At 44.2% G+C, this 26,799-nt stretch overlaps 2 protein-coding genes across 4 annotated transcripts in view; one reads left to right on the forward strand and one right to left on the reverse strand.

Moving 5' to 3' along the window:
• The first annotated feature begins 242 nt into the window (after positions 1-242).
• med30 (mediator complex subunit 30) lies at positions 243-17,048 on the forward strand. 3 transcript variants are annotated; one of them, XM_012832907.3, is made up of 5 exons: positions 243-508; positions 1,311-1,527; positions 2,276-2,434; positions 6,613-6,720; positions 16,905-17,048. In XM_012832907.3, exons 2-5 carry the CDS (start codon positions 1,357-1,359, stop codon positions 16,998-17,000), a joined length of 534 nt encoding a protein of 177 aa, XP_012688361.1. In that variant the 5' UTR covers positions 243-508; positions 1,311-1,356; the 3' UTR covers positions 17,001-17,048. The 3 variants fall into 3 exon arrangements, with proteins under 3 accessions (XP_012688361.1, XP_031442212.1, XP_031442213.1); XM_031586352.2 differs by lacking the exon at positions 243-508 and adding an exon at positions 541-726; XM_031586353.2 differs by lacking the exon at positions 243-508 and adding an exon at positions 796-935.
• A 1,330-nt stretch (positions 17,049-18,378) lies between these two features.
• The window catches only part of ext1b (exostosin glycosyltransferase 1b), a 69,440-nt gene continuing 61,019 nt past the window's right edge, over positions 18,379-26,799 (reverse strand). The window contains exons 8-11 of the mRNA XM_031586351.2: positions 26,201-26,290; positions 24,054-24,214; positions 23,583-23,754; positions 18,379-22,267 (exon numbers count right to left, since the gene is read on the reverse strand). Of these exons, the coding sequence (XP_031442211.1) occupies positions 22,082-22,267; positions 23,583-23,754; positions 24,054-24,214; positions 26,201-26,290 (609 nt within the window). The 3' untranslated portion in view covers positions 18,379-22,081. The remainder of the gene's footprint in view (positions 22,268-23,582; positions 23,755-24,053; positions 24,215-26,200; positions 26,291-26,799) is intronic.

A 26,799-nucleotide genomic window follows, 5' to 3' on the forward strand; every position in this document is an offset into this window, starting at 1 on the left:
ACAAGAGGCGTGCACCACTTTATGTTCCATGACTGGCATATTCTATCTTCAAGTGTTGACTATCATTAAACTAGCACTTCCAAAGGTTACAACTTAAAGATATAACATTAGCTTCCAGGTGGATAGACTATGACATTGAGTCGCAATTTGGCATAGTCAACGCTTGGTGGAGCCTTTTACTTAAAATATTTTCACGGCATTTTCATTTTTTGTGTGTTTTAAGGACGCAATCAAAGGATATGAATATTGATCCAATGTTAACAATATAATTGCTGATAATAATATGACATCAGCAGTAGAAACAAAAATACATGACATAATCCGATATTGTATTTTTGTATCAATATCAGCAAGAGACACTATTATTGTGCGCTTACTTTACACACTTTACGGCTCAGATTTGTATCGCGAGGTTTCCCTAAAACAGCTGAGAACTTCAGAAACAGAAGAAGAATGTCATTTTGTCAACAAATTAAACAAAATTGAAAAAAAAAAAAAATCTTCAAAGGTTGGTTAAACTCCATTTCACTCTAAGGATGCATGAAAAGTCGAAGTTTTAAAAGATGTCCTGGTAAAAGGCATGTGAATCAATCCTGACTAACAGTTTTCTGTGCAAATGTACAGACATAACTGTTAGCCAGCGAGGATAACATAGGCTAAGCTAGTTTGTTAGGTGGCTGAAATGTTAACAAATTAGGCTACCTTAAATCAGATGTCATCTGGCAAGTACGTGTGTTAGATGCAGTCAACTAGACAGATCATAACTGAAGATCATAACTTGTGCAGAAAATGAGTGCAACCCCCCCTCAGCGTGGTCATGCTTAGAATTAAGTTAGCTAATATTAACGTTACATGTGTTTCCTACGGACAGCAGTAAAGCTATCTCAGCATGCTGGATAATATAAGAAGTGGGATAACTTGGCATCGCAGCTGATGTGGGTAGCATATTCTGGTATCGCTAACCTTATTCAAACTAAGTTTAATGGACTAACTTACGCGTTGGCGAGTTGTAGCTAGCCAGTTGAAGTTTTGAGTTTGTATCTGCTTTATTGGAGTGTACTTGGCACTAGACAGCTGACGCTAGTCAGGAAGCTGCTACCGTTGATTTTGATTCTAACGTCGATGTTATCCTATGTATCTAGATACCTGATAACGCTATGCTATCTTGACTAGCTGTCAGTCCGAGTCGGCTAGCTAAGCAAGCTGAGGAGTATTCTGTCGTTTGGCCACTGATGCCTGAAGTTCGCATTTCAAGACAGAACGTTTACACGTGGCTCTTTAGCTTTACGTTCTATTTTTTCCTCAAACAGGCATGTAACAGTGTGCATCCGCCAGTCAACCAGTTTCGCTGTCTCCATGACAACGCCTCCACTTGCCCCCGGCTGCATGACTTCTCAGTTCCCCGGGCAACAGGCTCAGGCCGCCCGAGATGTTAACACGGCCTCCCTGTGTCGCATTGGTCAGGAGACGGTGCAGGACATCGTTTTAAGGACCATGGAGATTTTTCAGCTGTTAAGAAACATGCAGGTAAGCCCACCTATCAAGATTGTCTTTGCAGATAAGCATACATTAATATAAATAAAACTGTCTTTAGGGCAGTCCAGTGACTGACGTGCTCTTATACCCTTCAGAAGTTGAGAGGGGTGTAATTTTCTTAGAAAACAAATTCATTCTTGATTCAGAATTCAGAATTTTATATGATGAGAGCTGCAGAAGTTATTGCAGAATGTATTGCAGTGTAATTAGGAACTATTCATCTGTAGTCAGGAGCGTGGAGCTGAATCAAAATGTTTTCCAGTCGAGGTAAATTAATTCACAATAAAATAAACAATAATATAATAAGAAGACTGAAAACATTTTAATACATTAAAAATTAAAGAATATAAGACCAAATAACACACACACACAAACTTAAAACAAGAAAAAAAGAGAAATGAACAAAAGTCAAAATTAAATACAAAAGTAAAACGGGTAAGAAAATAAAAGCAAATAAATAAAAAGTAGTAGGTAATAAGAGAATGGATCAGAGAAAAAGTATGGATAGAAGAACTGAATAAAACCACCAAAATTATAAAATAAAAGAACAACAACTTAGAATTAACTGTGAAACTTGGAGTAGCCTTAGACCATGTACAATGTACACCTGATTGGCCCATTTTGGGCTATTGCATGATGTCTCCAAGAGAAGATCACGGTATATCTCTGTATCCTATAAGTCAAAACTAAACGAATTCTGCATGTGTGAAAGTCTGCGTCGTCTTCCTCCCTCCTTTAGCTGCCGAATGGGGTGACGTACCACCCCACCACGCACCAGGACCGGCTGGGCAAGCTGCAGGAGCACCTCCGCATGCTCTCCGTGCTCTTCCGCAAGCTTCGGCTGGTCTACGACAAGTGCATAGAGAACTGTGCCGGCCTGGAACCCGTACCTCCAGAAGTGAGTATGCTTGTGTTTGAGAGTGCCTACCTTCACGCCTGTATGTGTGTGTTTATTAATTTGTTTGTTTGTTTGTTTGGTTGCATAGACAGTGTGTTCTGGAAACACTCAATCTACAGTCTTGTCACAGCAGAGGTACTACAGGTTTTTATTTCATAATTTATTGCCGCTGATTCTGTTAGCCAGTTTTTTTTTGCGCACGTATCAGCAAGAAGTCTCACTGAGGATAAAAGTAGAAAGCCTGAAAGTAGGAGATCCATCTCTTTGTTATTTGAGTTGCATTTTTATTTTGTGTTTTTATTTGACTATGCAGAATAAGAAAGGTAAAAGCTGGGTCACAAACACATTTTGACATAATCGGTATAATCCCCAATTACCTGCGTGACACTGAAACAGAAGTGGTTTGGAGTTCACAATGTGAAAGTTGTGCAGTGCTCCTATGAATACTGATGGGTAACAAAACCCTACTGCTGAGGCATACTGAAAACAGTATCCAGCTGTGAGTGTGTGTGCGCCTGTGTGTGTGTGCGGGCGTGTGTGTGCGCCTGTGTTTGTGTGTGCGCCTGTGTGTGTGCATGCATGTGTATGTGTATGTGTGTGTGCGCTCGTGTGTGTGTGTGTGTGAGAAAGAGTGTATGTGTGTGTAAAAGAGAAAGAGTGTGTACTTATACGTGTGTGTGTGTAAAAGAGAAAGAGTGTGTACATGTGTGAGTGTGTGTGCGGAGGGAGGTGCTGTGTGTTTGTGTGTGTGAGTGAGTAAATGTGTGAGGGAGGGAAGATAATGAGAATGTTGTTGGTTTCATGTATGTAGGTTATTTCCACTGGGAGACAGTGGAAGGAAGCTGGCAGAAAATCCTGTTTTTCTTCCCCTCTACTTTCCCTCATCTCCCCGCCACCAGATACACGACTGCTTGCCTGTCAGGGCCACAGTGCTGGGATCTCCGTCCCGATGATGAAGTGCACAGTTTAATTGCCTCGCATGTTTCCCCACTTCCAGTTATCCTCCCAATTTACTCCCCAGTTTCCAGTCATGTAGGTTGTCTGATCAAAGCACACATCACCCAGGTGACCGGTAGCATCGCACACACGCATCACGGCTGCTTCTGGTTCCCTTTTAATTACTGTACAAACTGAACCTGTAAGCCAGGCTCTAGTTCAGGAAATGGGCGACCATGCTGCTGCACAGACTGTCTCTTGAAACCGTTCTGTGGTGTGTTTCCTGAAAGCATCGTGGAACAACTGCTGCTTCTCTTTTAAATGCAAGACTATCATTTTGAACACTGTCTCCCTTAGTTACCACGATAGATGCTCAAAGAGCCTTGTGGGAAATGCAGTCCTCAGCAGGAGAGGCGACCACACTTTACTGTTTGCAGCAGAAAGTGACAGCTGCAGAAGAGGGCTTACAGCACTGGTTGCCACTACATGATCACTCACCTGTTAACACTCAGGGCTCCCCTTGCTTAGTGGGTGAACAGCCAGAGGTGTTAACTGACGAAGGAAGGGTGATGGAATCACTCAAGAGACAGTATGCAAGAATTTGCCACTTTTAGAAGCACGTTTTTAGAATCTACTAGTGCTGGTATCATCTTCACATTAAGTTTCATTGTATATGGTCATATGAAGGACCGATAGACACACCTATCGTGCGAAAATGTAAAAAAAAAAAAAAAACTTGCACAGCATTTGAAATTGCCAAAAGACATGAGTTAGCAAGCCTTTAATCAGTGCCAACGGTGCTGTTGTTGGTTTTTGCATTCCTTTTCAGCAGTTAGATTGCTAGTTTTAGACCAAAACTCCTTACTTCTGCTTTAAGGCACCTATAGAAAAGGGCCTTAGAGGTGTTGGTGTCTGGAGACACATGTGCATGTGGTCCAGCTGTTGTATAAATCAGTAATACATGGGGTATCTCTCTGGGAATACAGCACACTGCACATAGTTTAGGACATGATCACGAGGAATGGCTGTTGGTAAGCATATATCCATTTTCACTGCGTCGTGTTTCGAATGGCACATTTATTTCCAAATAATAGGATTACGGGTGGAAAACAGTATAGCGCAGGTACTAGTTCTGGAACACATTTATTTTTTTCATTCACTTACTTTTTGCTGCTTTTTAGGCATATTTTCTGGAACTTCTTTGCATTTTTGCTTGTTTTCGCCCATAAATCCGGAGCTGGTGTGGCTGCTGCTGCTGCTGTTTACTCTAGCTCCCCGCTGCCGCCTGACATTCAGGTGCTTGTCAGGCCTTCCGAGACTCCTCTCTCCCCGCCTCTCCTGCGCTGGAGATGGAATAATTGATTCTGTCAGCGCTGGCTCACAGTTGGCTAATTAAGGCGGCAGTCAGAGAGAGTGAACAGCTGGCGGAGTGGTGCCGACGTCAGCGCTTTTTCCGAGCGGGAGGCTGAGCGCAGGCCTCCTCAGCGCCCTGGAATTTCCTGCGCTGCATGCGGCCATGTCATTTCATTTCGGTTCATTTCAATTCTTGCTCCTGGTTCTCTCTCTCTCTCTCTTTTTCTCTCTCTCTTTTCCTCCCGTTCTCTTTCTCCATCTCTCTCGCTCTATTTGTCTTTCCCTCTTTGTTGTGCTCTCTCTCTCTTTCTCCATGTCTCTCCACCTCCCTCTCTCTCTCTCTCTCCCCCCTTCCTGCTGTATCTGTGTTTCAGTGTAATATTCATCTTTGTCAGGCCGACAGGAAAGCACATCTATCCCACAGCGTCATGCCTATATAAGCTCCACGTCTCCATATTTCTCCTGCGTCTGCTGCCAACAGACACCCCCCCACCCCCCCCCACCTTCGCCTTCCCCTTCGCCACACAGCTCCGCAGAGGCCCGCATTCATAAGACAGCCACCCAAAGGCTCCAGCAGCAGCTGTTTTATAACCATCTCGCATATCCATATATTTTATTGACTTGTAGGCTTTATGTATTTTCTTCTCTCAAACTCGCTCGTTAGTCAGAGGCCGTGTTGTCCGTTTGCCAAGGGGGTGAGTCATGGTTTTGTGCTGGTGGTGGCCGGATGAATATATGGCTTAATGAAATGAATGTTGCCGGGGGATTATAAATGCCCAGTTGGCATTGGACGCAAGGCTGCTTCAGCGAGGCCGGTTGCCCTGCCCATCGCTTGCCGTCACTCAAACCCGTATGACTCAACTTCCTGGATTGGTTTTTGGAGTGTTGACGCACGTCGGTGGAGCCTTGCCAAGCTGGGTTCTGAGCACACACAGAACTCCCAGTTGGCGCGTTCCGAAATGATGCAGTGACTTCAAACAGTTTGGCTCCCACCCGCCCACCCTTTTCGTATTAAAGTGCAACAGAAATGTTTCATTTTGTGGAGGTCTGTAAATCCTCTGGATGATGGATGGTTTTATGCATTTATAACACATCCTCTCCATCCAGGCGACCAACCTTGGACTGTGCACTGACAGCATTGTCTCACCCTCCTTCCTTTTCACGCCAGCAGGTGTCAGTGTGTCAGTGCAATTCTTACTTGAGCTCAGAGGGTGTGTGTGTGTGTGCGTGTGTGTGTGCGTGTGTGTGTGCGTGTGTGTGCGCGTGTGTGTGTGCGCGTGTGCATGCGTGTGTGAGAGTGTGTGTGTGTGCGCATGGAATTGTGTGTCCGCGCATGAGATTGTGTGTATGAGGGACGAGGAGGGGAGTGGCGTGAGCAGGGTCCAGATGAATGCTACTGCTTTTCTGCCCAACAGCAAATCAGGAAATGGTGCAAAAAAAAACCTCCTTCAGACTTTTCTCTTTGCCTTTCTCCATAATAATGTGCTCCCATTAACATCAATGCAAAGGAAAGAGGATTACATCAACAGGTGTCAAATCGAATTGTCCGTTGTGTCATGTCAAAGTCAAACTCAGTCTGAGTATCTCTACTGAGGCGATTTGACAACTGCTGAGGAAAAAAAAGCCAATTTGTGGTAACATTTAAATAGCTCATCAGGAACAAATTACTCCTTGGCCCTTCCCTCACTCGGCAGTCCGTTTTTAGCCGTGACCAATGCTCTTAATAAGGTCGCTTTTCTATCAATAGGAGGGTGAAGAATGTACAGGCAATGTCCCCAGGCACCACACACACACACACACACACTCACACACACACACACACACACACACACTCCGCCTGATATCTGTGTCGACTTGCAAATGAAGTCTTACTTTGTTCCCCTCCACAGCAACTCATACCATATGTAGAGGATGACAGCTCCAAGCTTGATGAGCGATCAGCCAATCAGATGCGCTCAACCAGCGAGGAGAGAAGGGAGGTCTTGGAGGTCAATAAGGTGAGTGCCCTCTGACCTTGCGGTCTTGTGCTTGCCGTATCATCGTAGGATTCATAGGATAAGGAGGCCTGAGGGTGGCTTGCCCGCCCAGCTACTGCAAGCTGAGATTGTGATGCTTGGAGTGTGGATGGCAGTGTTTTATGCCTGTTAATGAACCGCCTATGTTGATTTGTTTAGTTTCAAATCGAATGTTTGTGTATGAGAACAAAAGACATGGAGAGAACGAAAATCAGCCTTCCTGGAAGAGCGATGCGTGAAAGGCAGGCCGCGTCCAGGAATCCAGCTGCTCCCGATTGCTGGAGTGAAGGCCATCATGTTTGGGGAATTAAATCCAGTTAGCTCGGCAGGCAAGCAGCCACGTTTGTGGAATGTGCTGAACAGATGTTCCAGCAGCTTCTCTGCATCTGTCCGCCCCGGCAGCATCCACAGCAGCAGCTCTAACAGCACACCTCTCGTCACGCAGACCTGAGGAGATCATCTGCCTGGGGGGTGACCTGAAAGATGAGAGTTGGGAGGAACGAGAGAGAGGGCTGGGAGAGAAATTACCGTTTGGAACAAGGGAGATGTTTGTTTTTTGGCCTTGTGGTGTGTGGGGGGAACCTGATCACTTTCCTAAAATGCTAGAGCCCTATGATTTCCGCAATGCAGAAATTGCGAACGGAATTACGGTTTAATGCGGAACTGCACGGAATTTGGTACATTCTGCAGCGTTTTTTTGGGCACAATTTTTGTGACACAGTGAGTGACACAGGCACATCAAAGCCGAAGTTGATAAAACAACTTGGTAAATCTCATTATCAAAACCTAACGTTTTAAATTGAATACAGTGTTTGCCACATTGATGGTGAACTGACGCATCCCTATGCATTGTGAACCGAACAGGAAATGCGGTCACTTGTAACACAGACCACCCAGTCATTGGGGCAGCATCTGAATATTCTTAGAAGTGTCACATACATGAAGTATGCTATGTAGGTTTGCAGTTTTTTTATTCTATAAAATCCAATTGAAAATTAAATTGTATTTGAAGTCTTACTACATACTAGCATTGCTACCTTACACTCCGAACTGTATGACAACGTAGGTCTATCACCTATGTGATTGGACACATTTGAAGATAATCAAATTATTCAATCTGATCAAATGAATTTAGAAAACAATTATAATCAGAAAACAAAAGCAAAAATAAAATGGAATTTGGCAAAAAATTTAACTGATTTCATAGGGCCCTAATACACCCACAAATGTTTATTTCCTGTCGGTCCCATCTTTCCAACCACACTGCTTGTTCAAATTATGGAACATTTGGCAATAATGGAATTATTTGGAATAATTCAGTCTTAGTTTTGCTATTCTGTGTTTACTGCTGCAAAGATCATGGTGTTTTGGTTGAACGTCGTCTTTCTTTTCACTCCAAAGACCTTTTACACAATCTGTCAGGTCACGTAATTGCTTCCATGAGGGCTGTCACTGCCCCCTAATTCCGTGATTTGAAGTGAAATGCTCCTTCTAATCAAGCTACTTGTAGAAGCCCTTGGGCTCGACTGTGTCCTTCTCCTCTCTGAACAATGGTTCCTCTGTTTGAGAGTGCACGGTATTTTAACCCATCAGTCTTATGTCAATGAACTCTCAAGTTATCCCAGAAGAATGCCGTGAGATGGTTTGGACTCCAGTCCCTGCTTCAAGTACATTATCTCATATTCCAAGGACAAGAGCTATGCCATCTTCTCTCTCTCAGTCTCTGTCTTCTCTGGCCTTCTCTCTCTCTCTCCCTCTTTCCCTCTCCATCTCTTTCCCCCTTCTCTGACATGGCCGGTCCCCAAGGATGCCCCTAATCAGATGTGAGACGCCATCCACAGTGCATCCTCAGTAGTCTGCTGTCACCAGTAGGCCTGTGCTTTGATTTAATACCAGCCTAAGTATGAATAAATTCCTGTCACAGCCCATTAAGAAGGCCTTGGAGAGATCTTGACTGTTATTAATTCTCCACAGCTCTCGCCTCTCTCTCCTTCGCCCTCTCACTCCCTCGCTGTCTCTCTGCTCGCTCTCTCATCCCTACCCCCCCATCACGCCACCCACCCCACCCCCCCTCTCTAACACCACCTCTCCCACCCCTCTTGCTATTTATTAATACCCTGTTAATTACCGCATCTGTCCTCTTCATTCAAATGAAAGACCAAATGGAAAGAAAAGAATGTCAATAATTTCAAAATTGAGCCTCTCCAGAATTGTGGATGCATGCATAATGAATTTATGCCAGGCAGCCCGTCCTCGCGCCTTGGCCTTATCTGAGGTGCGAAGGACCCCGAGGGCCGCCTGGGCTGGCGCCTGGCCAACGACGGTGTGCCTCAATAAACAAACATGCCGGCCTCAGTAATGAGACTCAAAGAGTGGAGATTAGTGGGGAGAGAACACATGCGTCCGCTGAACACACACACACACACACACACACACACACACACACAGAGTCATATACACACATTCAAATGCAGTCTCATCACCTCACACACAAGTTAATATACATGTAATATTATTCACTACACACACATACTTTCAAGTCATACTCTCACATTCATGCCGTCACATTGCTTCCCTCACACACAAACAGATGTACACATGAACACACACAGATATACACAAAATGAAGAACGATTCCCTGCGCCATTAGCCGATGTAGCCCATTAGAATGTTTTGCTGAACAGAGCCCTTTAATTGGAACACGGAGGGTCCGTGGCGAAAGAACATAGCATGTTTCGTAACGTTTCTAGGAGTAGAGATGTTGGTAGAGGGGGGAGGGTTGTTGGCTCATCTGGGGAGCAGTTTCCAGATCAAGAAAACACTTGTCGGCCAAGTAGCGCCTTGCGTGGAGTTAATTTTGAACTGTGTTTTCATTGTTGTGCTACGTTCCGGCTTCTGCAGACGGCCGCTCTCTCCGGGGTCAGCTAACCGAGGCTAACAGACCATTTAATGGTCTAGCAAGGAGCCAAGGGCTTAGGTTAGGAAACAACACCATCATTGCTTCTAATTGGACCAGTGGCGATATTTCCACCTGTTAAAGACCAGCAGAAAGAGAGAGATAGAGAGAGAGAGAGAGAGACAGCAGTGTGATCCGAGACAGCATTGAGCTGAGCGTGGAGCACAGAGAGAAGGTTGATGGAGGGTTCGGGTCTGCGATCAAAACAAGAACTCTGTTGCCACACTTGGCAACCCTTGAAGCTCTCCGAGGTTGTCAGGGCAGGAGCGGAGTGAAAAACATTGCTGGCTCATTTGAGACTTTAAAGTCAAATTACTGGGCCTTTCATCTGCTTTGATTTCCTAGACCTGGCTTTTTTTTGTAAGCGTTCCTCTTCCTCGATTTTTGCACGTTGCCAGTGAACCGATGATCGGACCTAGATGCTGTAAGCTCCTGACAGCCTAGACAAAGATGAAAGGCCTCTCTCTCTACCTCCTTCCTTCCCTCCCTCCATCTCTCTCTCTCTCTCTCTCTCTTTCTGTCACTCCCTCACTTTTCCTCTTATCTTCCCTGTTCTTCCCTCAACTCCTCTAACACCTACTACCACCTCTGCCTCATCCTGCCCCATTTGCCCCTCTCTCAACCCGCTCCATGGTGTGTTCCATGGTGTGTTCTCTCCATCACCTCCTTCACGGTTGCGAACAGCATTTGGTTGTCTCAGTGTTGGAGACAATTTGGCGATCTTGGCGCTTTGCATTTAGAGCCTGCCTCTAAGTGGAAGTGACGGCGTATGAAATTCAGCTGTATTGCCGCAAATGAAATGTAACAGAATCGACAATTTGTTTCTTGGCCTCCTGTCACGAGTGTCAGTCTGTTCAGAAGTCAATTCAGCTGTTTTATTACCAAGACCGGTGGAACGAAAGCACCCCTCTCAAATGAAATTGAAAAGATATTGATTGCATTGATTGGCTCAGCCACACCTCTAAACCTGTCAATTCTAGTGCTTCCCTCATTCTACTGCACTTGACCTTTGCCCTCTTATAGTAGTGACCCTCAGAGCTAGTTGACCTTGCTCCTAGGTATAAATCAGATCGCTGCATTGGGGGGGCAATAAAATGGCGCTGAATCTCTTTCCATCATTCAAAACAGTGCTCTGTTTCTTCCCTTCAGGACTTGTCTTTTTGATCTTACCTTGCCTCAGTTGAAATCCTAAACGACTCTTTGAAGATTTCATGAACTTCTCAACCCGAGCATATCCTTTTTTTGACATACCAAGAAGATAGATCGGAGAAGAAGATGTTAAGAGAAAGTTACTTGTGTTGAAAGCTCTGGTGTGTGTTCATTCTTGCAATGTTCTCTTTTATCTGACATAATGTGATGTCATTGACTATAAAAATCAATGAAGGCCCCATTTTTATGGTACCTTTTACTCTCATGAATTTCAGTCAAAGGTACCAGTTCCTGAAGAAAGATAATATCTTATCGTGAACAGCATTTTGATTCACTTCTCCCTTTCGCTTTGTCATACTTGTTCGAGTCAGGCTTTTCCAAACTGACTGGGCTCAAAACAAAAGACCGTGGATGGATGGATGGATGGGGGGCGTCCAAGTACTGTTGAACAGTTTGGGGGGACTCGAGACAAAACCTTGGAACAACTAAGAGTAGTTGGGTTCAGTCTCTTGGCAACTGTTTCCTTCCCACAAATCATCTGGGCCTATAGTTACAAAGCATTTTATCTGACCACTAATAGTATTCCTAAACTACACTAAAACTCTTGTGCATTAGCTTCCTTTCAATGACTTCAGTTGATGGTTGATGATTGACAGGTCTGTGCTGGCGAGTAGGCATGCGCTTTGCCTACCGCAAAGAATGATAAATAAATAAGTAGATAAATATGACGGGGTACAAATTGAATAACAACGGAATGTGCTTCCCACAGACCGAGTATCTTTGCACTGTTTACAAAACATATCTGTGTGATAACATTTGAGTAGACAGGAGCTACTTTAATTTTGCAATAAAACTAAACATTTAATTCAATTTTGGATCATTTCTGTTGGTTGGTGGCATCCGTGTTGCTCTTACAAGGTCCATAATTATTCCCCTGCGATATATTTTAAGTGATTCTGCATTTACACTCCAAAACATTGCGACATGGAATGATAGAAACTGCCATTTTCCATTTGTTTGGGAGTTGGTCTTAGTGAGTTAGGAGTCCTCTCGACTACTTCTTAATTCTCCCAGACTTAGTTGTTAGTTTTACAGCTGAGGGGCGAGTCCCAAAGTTAAGACTGACACACCGGTTATTTTTCTCCTGGTGAGTTTCTCCTGAATTGGCAAATTAGGAGCCAGTTGTAGCCTTAAGATGCTTTGTGAATATGCGCCCTGGGTTATTGGGAGGGCATTTGATAGGCATACAATCACTGTAAACACGGTAACAAAGACACTAACTAAGAATGATCAATAACGTTCACCCCGATGAAAGCCAAGCACAGAAGGAGCTCACACGAGAGCTATAACAGCCCTGAACAGTAATCAATGAGCGCGTTCTTCCGGCTCAAGTCGCCTCTTCTTTTCTAGCACTGAAAGGAAATTGCGATGAATGCTGCTTGTAAGCATTGTAGGTGTGATGGTGGTGGTGGTGGTGCTGTACGGGACAAAGGTGAGTTTGTAGTATGTTATCTGGCTGCTGCTGTGAAAGTTAGTTTTTTGTTGTTACAATGATCCTGGATCATTTTCAAACATGTCGAACCACAGTCGCTCTTCAGGCAACGTCATGTCAACTATGATGGTTTAAATTGTAATAGGGCCCTAGTTTGACGGCAAAAACAGATGGCAGAAATGGCCCATTCCCCCCGTGCGGGTTGTCTTAAACTTAGACGATGAATCAGTCCTTCTGCCGATGCATGGATTTTGGATATAGGCGTGGTGACATTCTTGTCTGACAGGGAACTATGACCCTATAACACATGTTGTAGTCTAATTGCTTTGTCACACCAGCGCATTTTTCCCAAAAGATTTCTTTCCCTGATGAACAATATAACAGTCCACTCGAAAGGATGTGGCTAGGGCATTTTGAAAAAAAATCTAACAAACTATTACTATGTGTCAGCAAATTTGATTGTTTTGAACAACAGAAGAAGCACTATGGTATATTCCTTGTAAAAGTGCCCCTGGCGAACACTGTCCGACACCCACAGCGATAATGCTATCTTCTTACATTGTAATCTCATCTGACGCAATCAGTTTAAAGGGATTACTCCACAATGCTATTGGTTGGCTTTAACCAAACCCTTCACTAAACCTCGGCCTGGCTTTGCCCACTTGCTGCCTTTGACCACACCTTTTCTTGGGCCCATAGTGTGAGAGTATTGCCATTTTTATTAAAACGAGCCTAGACAGTTTCATTAATTCATTTCATTATTTACATTTCTTTTTTTTGTTTAGTAGTTCATATGTTGTGCAGCAGCAAAAACGAGTATCACCCACAATTCTGGGTCTTTTCTGTCACCGCAATATTTGTTGCAACAAAACATCATCCAACATGCCATAAAGCCACCTGGAGATACAGTAAACTTAAAGTTTTTGTAGCACAAAGAAGCCCCTTGATTTATTAACCACGTAGGGAGACACACCTTCCAACCACACACATATTCTTAACACCTCAAACACCTCTTACACCACCGTGTCACTAGCTCCACAAGAACTCGCCATTCTGCCCTATTTTAAGACAGACTCCCAACGTGAGCTGTGATCTCCTGGAGACAGACGACAAGCAGAAAGGAAAGCCTCTCCTCCATTTTGGGGGTGAGGGGGGGGGGGCGGGGGGGATGTGTTATCGGACCATTCACTAACACAGCCCAGCAGGACTCCAATTACCCGAGTGTGATGGACCAAGTCTCTAGGCTGGGAGGCGGCAGAAGTGATGGAATCCACCAGCCGGAGATGAAGCTGAGCCAACTCGTCTCGCGCACTCCCTTCACTGGCCACCCGAAAATTCTGTCGTGGTGGTGACAGCTAGTGATGGATGATCGAGGAGGCGCTACAGCAGTATTATAAGAACCCCAGCACACACACACACACACACACACACACACCCCTCCGTCTTTGCATCTGCCTAATCCTCTTGCTGCACATGCAGACGCTTACACTTGTAATTCTGAGCCATATCCGCTGGAAGAAAAGAAGCGATTTGAGTTGCAGTGACAGGGCGGATTAGCCGAGCCCAAATCCAAAGTGAAGCGGCGTTTTAACCGCTAAAAGTTTACAGCCCGAAAACCTTTTCGACAGTCACACCTGTTCCGGACAGTCTGTTCAAATCTTATGGTAGGTTTTTTTTTTTTTTTTACACGATTCCAAACGGGCATGGTCGTCCTGTCTCAACCAGTCTGCTATATTGTTTACAGACCACCATATGCACACCTACTCCACAGTAGATCAATTTTGCAGTGCTACATTGTCCTGAGCAAATGCGCAATAAACCAAGGATTTGACATTTGGCAGCTGCCAGGAAATCGTAACTGTCAGACAGATGTTTTCAATGTCAGATGGATGTCTCATCACGGGCCACAAGCCATGCTGGTGCTTTAGCCCTCTTAAATCGAGCCTTTGGAAGCACACAGGGATGTCTTGCTCTTAGAGCCAGAGTGCAAATCTCCAGCTCCGCTCTGTCAGTTAGTCGACCAAGACTTTTTTTTTTGGCAGGACTGAAAGAATCAGAATTTTAATAGGAAGCCACAGGATAAAAAAATAAAGGTCTTCACTCCAAACATGTATGAGGAAAGCTCTTTTGATCTATTTATTTCCCTGTTTGAGTCACAGAGAGAAAAAGAGTCTCCCCTGTTCGGCCCAAGCTTGGTTTTCCGATGGCAAAGTGTTCTGCGTTGAAGTGATCAATGCTCGTTAGCATTTGCAATTTTTTTTTTTTTAAGTCTTATGAAATATCCATGTTGTTGACTCAGGCAATTTGTTCAAAGTCTGTTTCTGTTGAAAGATCCTGCCAAAGATCCTGCCTGCATTGGTTGCGCTTGCACATGCTGATTTGAGAATGCTTCACTCTCGAACGTGGATACAAACAAACTTGATTTGTGGCAGCATGCTTTTGAGAGCCTTAACACAAGAGCGCTTGGCTCTGGTTAGAGAGCACATATTGGAATGTCGCTGTGAGCAAACAACTGTAAAATGTCTCATCAACTTCACCCAGATAGTGGAAAAAATGTGACTGAAGAAAAGGCTGCCTGCCTTTCTCTTTTAATCTTTTTTTAAGTCTCTCTATCTTGTTTGAATCTCTCTGACTCACATCATCTCACTTTCTCTGTTGCTCTCGCTCTTTCTTTCCCCTTCTAATGAGCGGAGTCTTTTCAGTGCTCCAGTGCGCTCTCCACTTGTCCATGTCCTGACTCAGTAGGTGACTCAAGCAGATGAAGAGAAGTCTTGTCTGATGAGAGAGCCCTGTTTTAAAATCCCAGTTAGAGGGCCAACATCACAGTATTGCATCACTTCCTTATCCCCCTCGCCTCCTTAGTGCTTTTCCTCTTGCCTGTTCAGTTGGTTGTGGGATGCATGGTACCATACATATCCTCAGGATAGACATACAGTTGTACATTTTCTGCCTTTTCACGGTTTCACAATGGAGGCATATCGGAGTTTTTTTTTTTTTTTTTTTTTTCATATTTGTCTGAAAAGCTGTAGGGGCTGCTAGAAAGAAGGAGACACGCCAAGGTGTCATGCAGGCAGATGTGTGGTTGCTGCAAGAACCTCACAAAGCAGGATCAGAGGGCAGACTTCAGGCCAAAGACTGCTGGCTTTCTGGACAGACAGGCAGACCCTTCTGAATTGCTGTCTCGCGTTTCTAATGGTAACGTTAACGTTCAGGCTCTGCCTATACCCTACAACCGCGTTGACTTTGAAATGAGAAGCCTGCCTCAACAGACACACTGCTAACTGAAAGCACTTTCTTAACTCTTGCTGTGCAACTCGTATCGCTTCAAGTGAGTGACTTATTGACTGCGTCAGCAAAATTGCAAAGTAGTTTTAAAAAAATCCCATCATCTGTTTTTTTTTGTTAACTTTTAGAAGTAAAAACTAGCAATCTCAGTGAGCTTAAGTAAGGTTTAAAATCATTCACCCCCCCCCACACTCACACACTCCCCCTCATCCCTCCCCCCACCTCCCCATTTCCCCTACAGCTGCTTTTGCCTCTGCAACCCTTAATAAGAAAGATAAACCAGGAAAGATAATTTATTTTCAGGTGTGTGCGCGAGTGAACCCCTAGGGGGGAGACGCGCCGGAACGATCCCAAAACGTTCCGATGCCTCTGAGGGGTCAGCTAAAAGGCACGCATTAAGGGGACCATGAAATTGATTGCAGGAATTGTTATCTGCGCTGCAAAATAGCTCGTAGTTAGTCACGCTTAAAGGAATGTGACAGAGTTGGGAATGGAGCCTGAATAGATTTTCACTCCGGTGGCACAGTGCCTCGTCGGAGGGTTACTTCGGAGGAGCTGATTTCAAGGCCGAATCGCCGGCTCCCAGCCAGCTCCTGATGGATTTCCCAAAGCAGGGGAGTGAAACGTGCTGATATGGCCATGAACCATTAGCCCGCACTGTATAAGCGTATCTTCTGATAAATAGGTTGCTCATTAGAGAAAGACTTAGTCACAAATCAGTCGACATCTGAACTGAAATGTCAGCAGGCGTAACGGAAAACGCGACTGAAAAATGAACACGCTAAACGTTAAGGATCGAAACATCACTTAGATGTAAAAACAAAGTTGGACGGCATCCAATCCCAAATAGCTTCCCTTTTTAATTTCCCTTTTAGAAATTGGGCGGCTTCTAAGTACCGTATGGTCGGGATCATAGGTGATGGGCTAATTGGCGACTGTCAGCACATCTAAGAACTTCATCAACAAAGAGCAGGGGGACGTGTGATGGCACCGTCTGGCCCAGTCCTCTACCTGACCGCCTGAGGAAAAGACAAGAAAGCAGGGTGGCTGGAACAGTCTGTTTTCTTCCCTTGAAGAAAACACTAGACAAAAGCCTGCTGGTCTGCTAGTGCATTCTCAATTCTCTCACTTTGATTTCACCTTTCGTGAGCAGAGACAGATCCGTTTAGACACCGGCGCAGCCGACACACATCTTAAGCACTTAAGGGAGAGCACGAGTGCACGCGTTTAATGGCAGCCTCGGAGCAGCACTTATCTGATGCACTTTTCCTTTCTCATTTGCAGAAGCTCCGACAGAAGAACCAGCAGCTCAAGCAGATAATGGACCAACTCAGGAACCTCATCTGGGAGATCAACTCCATGCTTGCAGTGAGGAGCTAAAATCGCATCTCTCTCTCTCTCTCTGTCTCTCTCTCTCTCTCTCTCTCTCTCTCTGTTTCTCCCTCGTTTTCTGTCTCTTTTACTCTGAAGATAGCTGCTCTATTTCTGAACAACTTAGTGAGCTGAAACTACCTGTTATATACATGCAAAAAAAAGGCTTTTGAGGTGGAGGTGATAATTATACAGCGAAGAGGAAGAAAGGGTGAAAATGGGAAATGGGGAAAGAAGTAGAGATTGTAAAGGAGGCAAGTAAGGATAACTGGAGGGTGTACAAATGAGAATAGTTACGCTTAGGTGACACCTGGGGTTGAAGTTGGTATGACACTATGGCAACCTGTATTTATTTATCCCTGGAAACGGAGTGATTTTATGTAGTCGGATATTTTAAACAAATGTATTTAATGTAGTATTTCAAATCTTTAATGAGCTAAAAACAGGTTGTGAATTATGCATTTGTTACATTTGAAACGTCACCTCAATACAATAGTTGTGACTTAAGGGTCGGCAAGATTTGTTTGTTTTCTATCACAGAGAAGGATGGTGGATGTTTTATTTGTTTATTTGTGTGCCTGTTTATTGCCACAAGTCAGCAACAGGCCATCAAGTGGATTTAGGGTTTTCTATTTTCTCACTGTATAAACCTCTTAAATGTCTTAAATCCTTCTATAATTTTAATGCAATGCTCCTCTCTTTATTATTTATATCTATGTGGGAACCTCATAACACATAAGCTGTTTCTAAGGGAGAAACCTGGCTTTTGCTTGCTCTTAAGGATAGCTCTTACAACAGGGAAAACTGTTTAGGCCTACATTAGTCTTGAACACCACTCAAAGGCCCTCTCACCATATGTCAGTATACGTAAACAGATATGTCTGTTATGGAACGAAGGTGCCGATCTAACAAGCGTTGCTTGTGTTCTCGCCATGCTCCCCATGAAGCATCTCAGTGTGGCTAAGAAGGCTAGCCTCTCAATGCTTTTGTGGTATTATGCAAAATATTGGTGAAATAAACAGCAAAATCATTGTCATGTTTTCTTTTGGGTTTTTTTCTAATGAAAACACTGGAAGCAATGTTTGTGATTGTAACAAACCAAACCTGTGTTCTACGAGCGATGAAATTTAGTGATCAAACTACTGTGACTCTTTGTCTAAAAACAATGCAGCTCCTCATATGTCCACATCTCACATTATAAAGTGTGTTAAGGGTCTGAGCTGTAATGGATTTATGTGTCCTAAACCTTGAAAGCCAAAGTAAGGGTTGAAGAGATGTCACCTACAATCAATAGTGATCATTAGTCAGTTACTTCAAAGTTTGTCTTTTTTCCTTAAGTTTGACTTTAATAATTTGTCACAGCAAAAAAAAAAAAGATCGAGTCACCTTGACATACACCATCAAATATGACTTTATTTCATTTATATATAAATCATTCATACAAAATTGACATTTTTCTATTTCCTTTATTACCTCTATAAAAAAGTAATTTGTTAATTCCCAGGGAGTTCAGGGAGGAGGGTGTGCAGGAGGGAACAAGTAAACAAAAACAAAAACAAAAAAAGAATCTGCAAATGCTCATAAATAATTGTGTAGTCATGCAGGTCAGGGATATCTTCAGCACAATCTCCAAAGTCTAGGTGACATTCGATGTTTGAGGTCACCTATGACGGCAGTGGGGTTCCAGTGTTTGACAAGGTAAGAATTGACCGATGCGGGCTATACTATCGCCCAAACGCCTCCCAGCAGAGGCGTCACAAATCCTAATTCTGTCAAGACATAATTATGAGCGAGACCACGGCACACGCTCAACCTATAAAATGTGTCGGAGATCAAACCTTTGTATGCTTCTTGCAGAGGCAATGTTTTGCTGAAAAGGACTGTGGGTCGTGGTACACTGTTTAAGGTCTCTTTGATAAAGACGATATCATTTATTTAAATATGGATACTTTGAGGAGTCTATGAGAAGAGCTCTCTACGGGAGTTGCACCTAGTCAACCCACGCAAACATTCAGCTAGATCATGACATGTCTATTAGATGTGTATCCCCCCCCCCTTCAACAGAAAACCCAACGTTAAAGCAGACTGAAGTGTCTTTGGTGGCTTTTAAAAGAATTTGTTCTGAGAGCAGCAGCATTCAAACCATCAGTTACATGTGAATGGCTTTGTCGCATCACCATGGTAGCTCTGAACTGGGAAACAAAGAAAAACAAATAAGTGACATTGAGCTCAAAGGACTTTGAGAAATGTCTCATTTGTTTTTTAAATGATATGGGCAAATGTAGGAAAATAAACTAAACGATGAAAAAAAAAAAAAGGCATTGGCACCAGCACTGGTATTAAAAAATAGACAAATACACAAATGTACATCTTTCAACAAATATTTTTTACACTTTACAGATGCCATCCAGTCACAAGATATGCAGAATGCGCATGGTTACTGCAGATGGGTTTTCTTGGTGCGTTGTGAAAAATAAATACACAGGTTATGTACAATGAAACGTCTCTGGTTTGCTTATGACACTGTAAGGCCAGGTGCTTCCATCATGAAGATGATTTCTGCCCAAGCTCAGGCTCAATATGCACTTGCACTAGATGGTCAACTGAACTTCAATGGCAGCCGCTAGTCATTTCATTACGCTTATGTCTCTGTGCTCTCGATAGAAAAACAAAGTTGGGCGTACAAGCTGTATCATCAGCTGTCTGATATGGAAGAGCTGACTTGATAAGCCAGGCTGGTTTAAATTAGGTGGCGCTATAGGTTTATTCTATCATAGATGCTTACATTTTCAGCCTAGGCCTGAAATAATGTGTGAAAAGAAAGAGTATAATATCAGTGTTAATCATGTAGTGTGAACTTTTTTTTTCTGTCTAACAGGTCAAGTGTTACCAGCCAGAAGAGTTTCCAATAGCATATCTTTTGATAATCTAAAGGTGTTCTCCAAGCAATCAAACATTCATTTTTTTTGTCCTGAATCTAAAACGGTATGAAGTTATAACACACACACGCTAGTCAGGTTTATTTGTTATGGTTGTTACACAGTTAGCCATGTCTAGCTCTTCACCCATGATGTTCCCAATTCTAGTGTTTGAAACAAAAGTTGTGGAGAAAGGATACTGCTCACGTAATGATGCTACTCTGGCTCACAGCTGGCACACAAGTCCATTCACCTTCACGATTCAAAAAGGCCTCGTATTTATGGCACTCCTTCAAGTTAGCAGACATTCAAGTACTTGTTGGATCACATGGTTGGCTAGCTCTTGAATTTCATTTCATGGGAAAACTGGACAATATCTGAGATGAGAACGTAGAAGGTGCTGATCATCATTGTGCCGTTCCCAACAAAATAGGAACGAAATGTAGACCAAGGTTGTTGTCAAAGTAGTGTAATGGAAACGAGCACTGAGCAAGAGTTCTAGATTGGTAAATGGCCTCAAGACTACATTCAATGTTTTAGTAGGGGACACCCAGTTCTGATTCTTGTGCCAGGAACAGATAGAAACTGTTTGTGGCAAAGGAAGCTTTCATAACACTTTTGCTTTGTAGTGGCAGGGTTTTTTGTTAGATCAGACAAATTAAAAGGCCAGTTAAATTGGTTTTCAGTTGTTGAAGCCAGTCTGTGAATGGAGAATGGCCATCTGCTCATTTACTAATTAAATAATGAAATGTTAGAGAAAACCAAAAACATTTATGACCGCCTGTATTTTGGGGAAAATAAAAGCCTTTAGACTCTAGTAATTTAGGAGGCTGTGACATGCCCAGTTTTCTCAACTTCAGAGAGAAAAACGAATTCCCCAGGGGTTAAAGGTGCAGTATGTGGGATTAAGTGGCATCTACGGGGGAGGTTGCAGAAACCAAAACAACTGAATATCTCTCCCTTTCTAAACATGTAGGAAAAGCTACGGTGTCCGTCAGTTGCCATAAAAATGCCAAAGGCCGTCTCTAGTGCCAGTGTTTTGGATCGTCTGTTCTGGGCTACTGTCCTGATATGGTGGTGCAACATGGCAGACTCCCCGGAAAAGGATCCACTGCCTATGTAGACATGAAAGGCTCAGTCTAAGCTAACAAAACCACGATTCGTAGTAGCAGGTGATAATACACTAATGAAAACATAATACATAACAGTATGAATTTCTGCTGACAAATCACCCTAAATCCTCCATAGTGCACCTTTAACTGATACCTGCGAGAGGAAAAACAGCTGTAGCTTTAAGGCAAAATTAAGTAAGTGTTAAATACATTTTCACAAATTGATAACTTATCTGTAAAAAAAAAAAACTAGTTGGGCTTGGATGTGATTTAAATTGCCTCGAGCAAATTTCTGCACCTGACTCAGCAGTGATCCTCTGACTTACTTTTAATGAATGGACAAAGATATTTCTCAGTACAAAGAAAAATATTAGAACTGGTTCAATGAAAAATAAAACAACAAGCTAAAACAATAACGAAAATATGGCACCGACTCTTTGATCAGAGACCAAATTAAGGACCAAAAGAAATAAAAACCAAATAAAACGAAATAAGTGGGTATATCCTGCTGAGGGATATGTGGAAAATGTGGATTATAAGGGAAAAGCTGTGGTTCGGATCCTGATCCTGGTTTCCGATCCTGGCTCGGTGGATTGGGAATCAGGGATGCGTGTTGCATTGCATTTCTTTTCCCCCTCAGATTTCCGGGGACCAGAACATTTCATCCCTTGCGTGTCCCTCCTCATACTGAACATCTGCGGCAAGAGCGCTTAAGTCTTGTTGTCCGGTTTATGCATTCGGGGGATATACATTTGAAGAAATTCAGAGTCTCCTGCGGGTTAGAAGTGTGTGAGGCGGGATTCCCCTCGAGGGCTCGCTGAGTGTGTGCATGGGTGAGTGTGTGAAGTTCCCCAGGCACTGCTCCTGGCCTGGCACCTGTTTTTGTGTCATCATTGGCAATGTGCTAAGTGGAAGACAAGAGTCTGGGATCCCCCATTTGCCCCCCTTTTCTGGTTCTTTAAAAAGGGGGTTTAGCGGATCCTGCGTGGTCCTCCTCTCAAAGTAGTCTTTCGATGCCCCCTGTGGTCGGCCGGTCGGCCGACAGGGGGCGCCAGTCTTGTCAGAGCCTCTCGATCTCCCTGTATTTCTTGCGGAGGATGGAGACCTGGTCCTTGAACAGCACCGGGTCCAGTCTCATTTGGGAGTGCACCAGAGGCATGCCGCCAAACCAGCTGGCGAACTTGTTCATGCAGGTCTGCCGCTGAGCAAAGTGGTCCGGGTCGGCCCAGCGAGATGCTCTGGAGGACTGTTGGGAGGGAGAAGACAAAACACAGGATCACCACGCTGCATGAATACTGAATACTTTGTCCTTGAGTTATGTTGGCCTCAAAACCCCCAGACTGTCTGAAACTATCTTTGGTAGCCATTAGAGGTACGTGCATTCAAGTGTTCTTAATGTGATCTCACTGAAAGGTAACAGAGGTTTGGTCAAACAGATGGCACTACCTCCATTGCTCCAGAGTACCTCAAGCATACATAACTCACGACCCCACCTATTCTCATTCATTTTTAATCATCTTCACCATACATGTTTTTTGTTATCCTAACCCACGGCTGTCTTGCTTGATCTCAGGTCAGTTTGGATAAAAGGCATGTGCCATGTTGAAGTACAATCAAGGAGCCTGATAGTACTGCACGATTAACCTAATCACAATCAGTAGGCCTGCTATGAGGGAAGTTTAACCTCCTCAGATATGACTCAGGGTTATCAAGGGAAGTCAGGGTTGACAAACTCTTGAGTGCTTAAATTGTTATTAAAAGGTATTTCAACAGTTAGTAAGATGTCGTTTGACGCGGTGTTACTTAACTGGAGTTTGTGTGCGTTTGCCCATGCACGCTGAGTTTATAATCAAAGGCTCCTCTACTGCTCTTTTAACCAGAAGAATACACTATAATCATTTGTGGAGCAAAAGACTTTAAATGAACCTCAACACCAAAAAGGCCAGGGAGGCTCGTTGGCAGAGCATTGCCGTCAGAGGAAATTCTTAATTTGATACAGTTTCCTTCCCATAGGCTATGTTGTCAAGTTTGTGCATATTTAATATGATTGAGTCGAAGGACATGCACAATAGTCTGGCTAAATGTGTGAAAATAATTAGGATAATTTAGTTGTAGTGTATGCATGGGCTACAGTTCTGAAATTGACCCGTTACTCACTGCTAATGAAGTCAGATCTACTCCCCAGCTAAATGTATGAATATAATGCTATTGTATTTAGGATCTTTACTGTAACAGCTGCAACCCCAGTTGAAAGTGCACCATTCTATCAGGATTAAATAGAATATTTTTTATATTGAGTGCATTAATGCATTTATAGTTCTCATTAATAGTATATAGTATAGATTCTAGTACAGTATACATGAGGCACGTTGCCTACACTTAGAATAGTCTATTCATGTGTTCACAGCAAGCAGCAAAAAAGGCAAAGGAGTTAGCCATCGCTAACAACACAGGAAAGCCCATAGTGGAGGGGGTCCAGTGGCAATATGACTTATGACCTAATGCTAACTCCATTAGGTCAGTTCTCCACAGAGTCCACGATTAGACAAAGCCTCACACACCTGACCCATCATGGTCTCCTTGTACTGCTTCTTCTGGGTGACCTTGATTGGAGGCAGCCTGCTGACTGCTGAGACCAGGAAGTTCATTAGGATGTCCTCACAGTTGGCCAGCTGGTCCACCATGTTCTTCAGGCTGCTCGGCAGGAAGTGGGTGTACAGGTAGTGGTAATATCTGTGCGACGGGGAACGGAGAGCAAACAAAGACTGAGTAAAACTGTGTGGAAATGCACTCCGAAACACGATTAGCAATGTTAGCATTTGCTGGGATGACCTAATGATGATCTTGGGTTGAGGAGGAGAAATTATCCAGCTAGAGGCAGATCCATAAATAAAATGTGACCACAAATGTATTTTCAGACGGAAAAGAAAAAAGATTACTGTATAAATTAGCCTTGATGCCATTTAAATGTCATGTTATGTTATGCCATGTTGACTAAATGCAGTGTCTCCAGGGTGGTGTTGGTGGAGTACCTATGGTAGATGGCTGCCCCCGTCAGGACCATTGAGTAGTCATTCGTCCACTTGGAGGTGTAGCCCCAGCGCTCCTTGTTGCTGTCCCAGAAGTGGCTGCGGGCCGGGTAGCCCACGATCCTCTCTGGGAAGCTCTGCCACACGGTGAAGGCAAAATCCACCTGTGGGGAACAGAGGGAAGGGGAGACATTAATACCTTTACTCACCTGAGCAAACAACTCTCAACACACAGGAAACACAGACAAAAAAAAAAAAAAAAAAAGAGAGGGAGACTGGATCTGACAAAAAGAGGTGCAAGGAGAAAGAAAAGAGGATTCAGGCACCCAAATTTCAAAGCCACAGCTGGGGAAGATCTCTTTTTTTCTCCCTCTCTTTCTCTCGCTCATCAAAGCTCCTCGATTAGCAAATGATTATTGAAAAACACCAGACGCAAAAGAGTGAAGTAAGGGACAACAGTCTGGCAGGCGGATATAAAAGACCGGAGGGTTGGAGATCAAATAATCAACCGAGAGGCAAACAGCGCTGCTGACGCACGGTGCAGAGAGCCAGGCAGACTAAACATCTGGGCGTGCACCTCTGCCAGACTGCATTGATAAAGCAAGGGAGGTGGCGAGAGAGAGAGAGAGAGAGAGAGAGAGAGAGAGAGAGAGAGAGAGAGAGAGAGAGAGAGAGAGAGCGCAAGCCAGCACAACAGAGAAAACAACTGTGAGATTGTTTTTCTCAAGGAAGGACAATTTACTTCTTTTCCAAACGATTTCAGAAACACCACCACCACTGCACAATAAAAAACAATCCTGATTAAAGGCAACGTTTGAGGCGTGAGGAAGGATGTGGGAGACCCTCAGGAAGGCTGTCTGTCTTTCTCTCTCTCTGTGTGTGTGTGTGTGTGTGTGTGTGTGTGTGTGTGTGTGTGTGTGTGTTGAGTGAGTTGGCGACATGAAGGAAGCTGCTGGCTGGCTCTTATCTGAGGGAGCGGGATCAGCCCAAGCCACTTAGCGTGATTCCTCACTGGGACTGAGAGCCAGAGGTTGACTTGAGTGTGGGAGCAGAGAGGGCAAATACAGGGGGGGAAAAAAATCTTATATAGTCAAGCTGCCTGAGATGAAGCTGAAAAAATAAGAGAGAGTCACGGCACTATCAAACTCAGTGTGGAGTACAATGGCATATGGAATAGCGTGCTTGTATGTTTTCGATAGAACCCATTTAGTTCTGGCAGTACTGGTATGCCCTCATGGCGTCTTGCTAAGCTACTAGCATTCCTGTGTCGTGTGCCAAGAAAGTGGGACAACAGGCAGTCTTCACGTGGACTTAAAAACTGGAATGCAGTTAATATGGGTTGAGGGATCCCAGGATACTGAAAGAGAGAGGGAGGAGAGGGAGAAAGAGAAGCTACATCCTAACTTAAAAAAACTCCAGCCAAATTGGAAATGGAAGGATTGGAAGATTCTGGTATTAAAACGTGAGTGAGCAAGCTGGAGAGATAAACAGATCAAGAATGGATGGATGGAGGGAGAGAGAGGGAACAAGAGAGAGAGATCTGGGGCAACATGGCGAGTTAGTGCTGAGGGCTTAAAGGCCGGCGTGTGTGTACGTGTGTGTGTGTGTGTGTGTGTGTGTGTGTGTGTGTGTGTGTGTGTGTGTGTGTGTGTGTGTGTGTGTGTGTGTGTGTGTGTGTGTGTGTGTGTGCGCGCGCGTGTGCTGACGCAGCTCCAGCCAAAGCTACACTCAGGAACCCCGCCAAGCGGTGACATCACCACCCTCATTACACTTAACCGGCACTTAGGGCAAACCACAGAGACAGCGACAGCGAGAGAAAGAAAGTGAGAGGGAGAGAACGAGAGTGAAAGTGGGAGAAAGAGAGAACGAGAGTGAGAGGGAAAAAGAGAGAACGAGAGTGAGAGGGAGAAAGAGAGACTGATTAAGCAAGTTAAGACAAGTGAAAGGGCTGAAAGGAAGAAAAATGTGAGCGACGGAAAAGAAGATCGAACGAGAGAGTGATGAAGACACAACAAGAGAGTGATGAAGACACAAGCAGACAGTGGGAGCCAGAGCTGCCAGTGGGGACAGAGAACAGGAGAGACAGCAGCAGAGGACAGAACAAGACAGGAGACACACACACACACACACACACACACACACACACACACCTCTGTGGTGGACAGCACAGTGTCCTCGTCCAGGCTCAGCACGGCGTCCGTCTGGATGGTCTCGTACGGCTGGAACCTGCTGCTCATCACCTGTAGACATCCGCACAGAGATCAGATCCACACATTGGTCAGTTCACACGTCAATCACAGCAACCAGCCAATCAGATATAGTGTGAGGCATCATCTGGCACAACCATTACAATCCATTGCCGGTGGGTTAGGTCCTTTAACTTTTTTTGCGATGGGAATGTTTCCTTTCAATCCACCCAGCTGAACGTCTCAAAATAAGGTGGTGTTTAAATATTTACACAGTAGTCTGGGCTGTACAGTGAGTAAATGGATGGGGCTGGAATGGAGGGATAGAGAGAGCCAGCGAGGACGACAGCAGGGGAGAGAGGAGAGGAGATGTCAAGTGACAGCAGACTGGGAGGCACAGCTTGGTGCGCCGCCAAGTTGCGTAGGCTTTTTTTTTCAGATGCGCTTTGAAGTAGGAACATGAAAACAACTTTGTGTATGCTCTGTGTGTGTGTGTGTGTGTGTGTGTGTGTGTGTGTGTGTGTGTGTGTGTGTGTGTGTGTGTGTGTCTCACGGGTAGCGTG

Source organism: Clupea harengus, chromosome 19 (assembly GCF_900700415.2).
Source record: "Clupea harengus chromosome 19, Ch_v2.0.2, whole genome shotgun sequence".
Lineage (NCBI taxonomy): Eukaryota > Metazoa > Chordata > Actinopteri > Clupeiformes > Clupeidae > Clupea > Clupea harengus.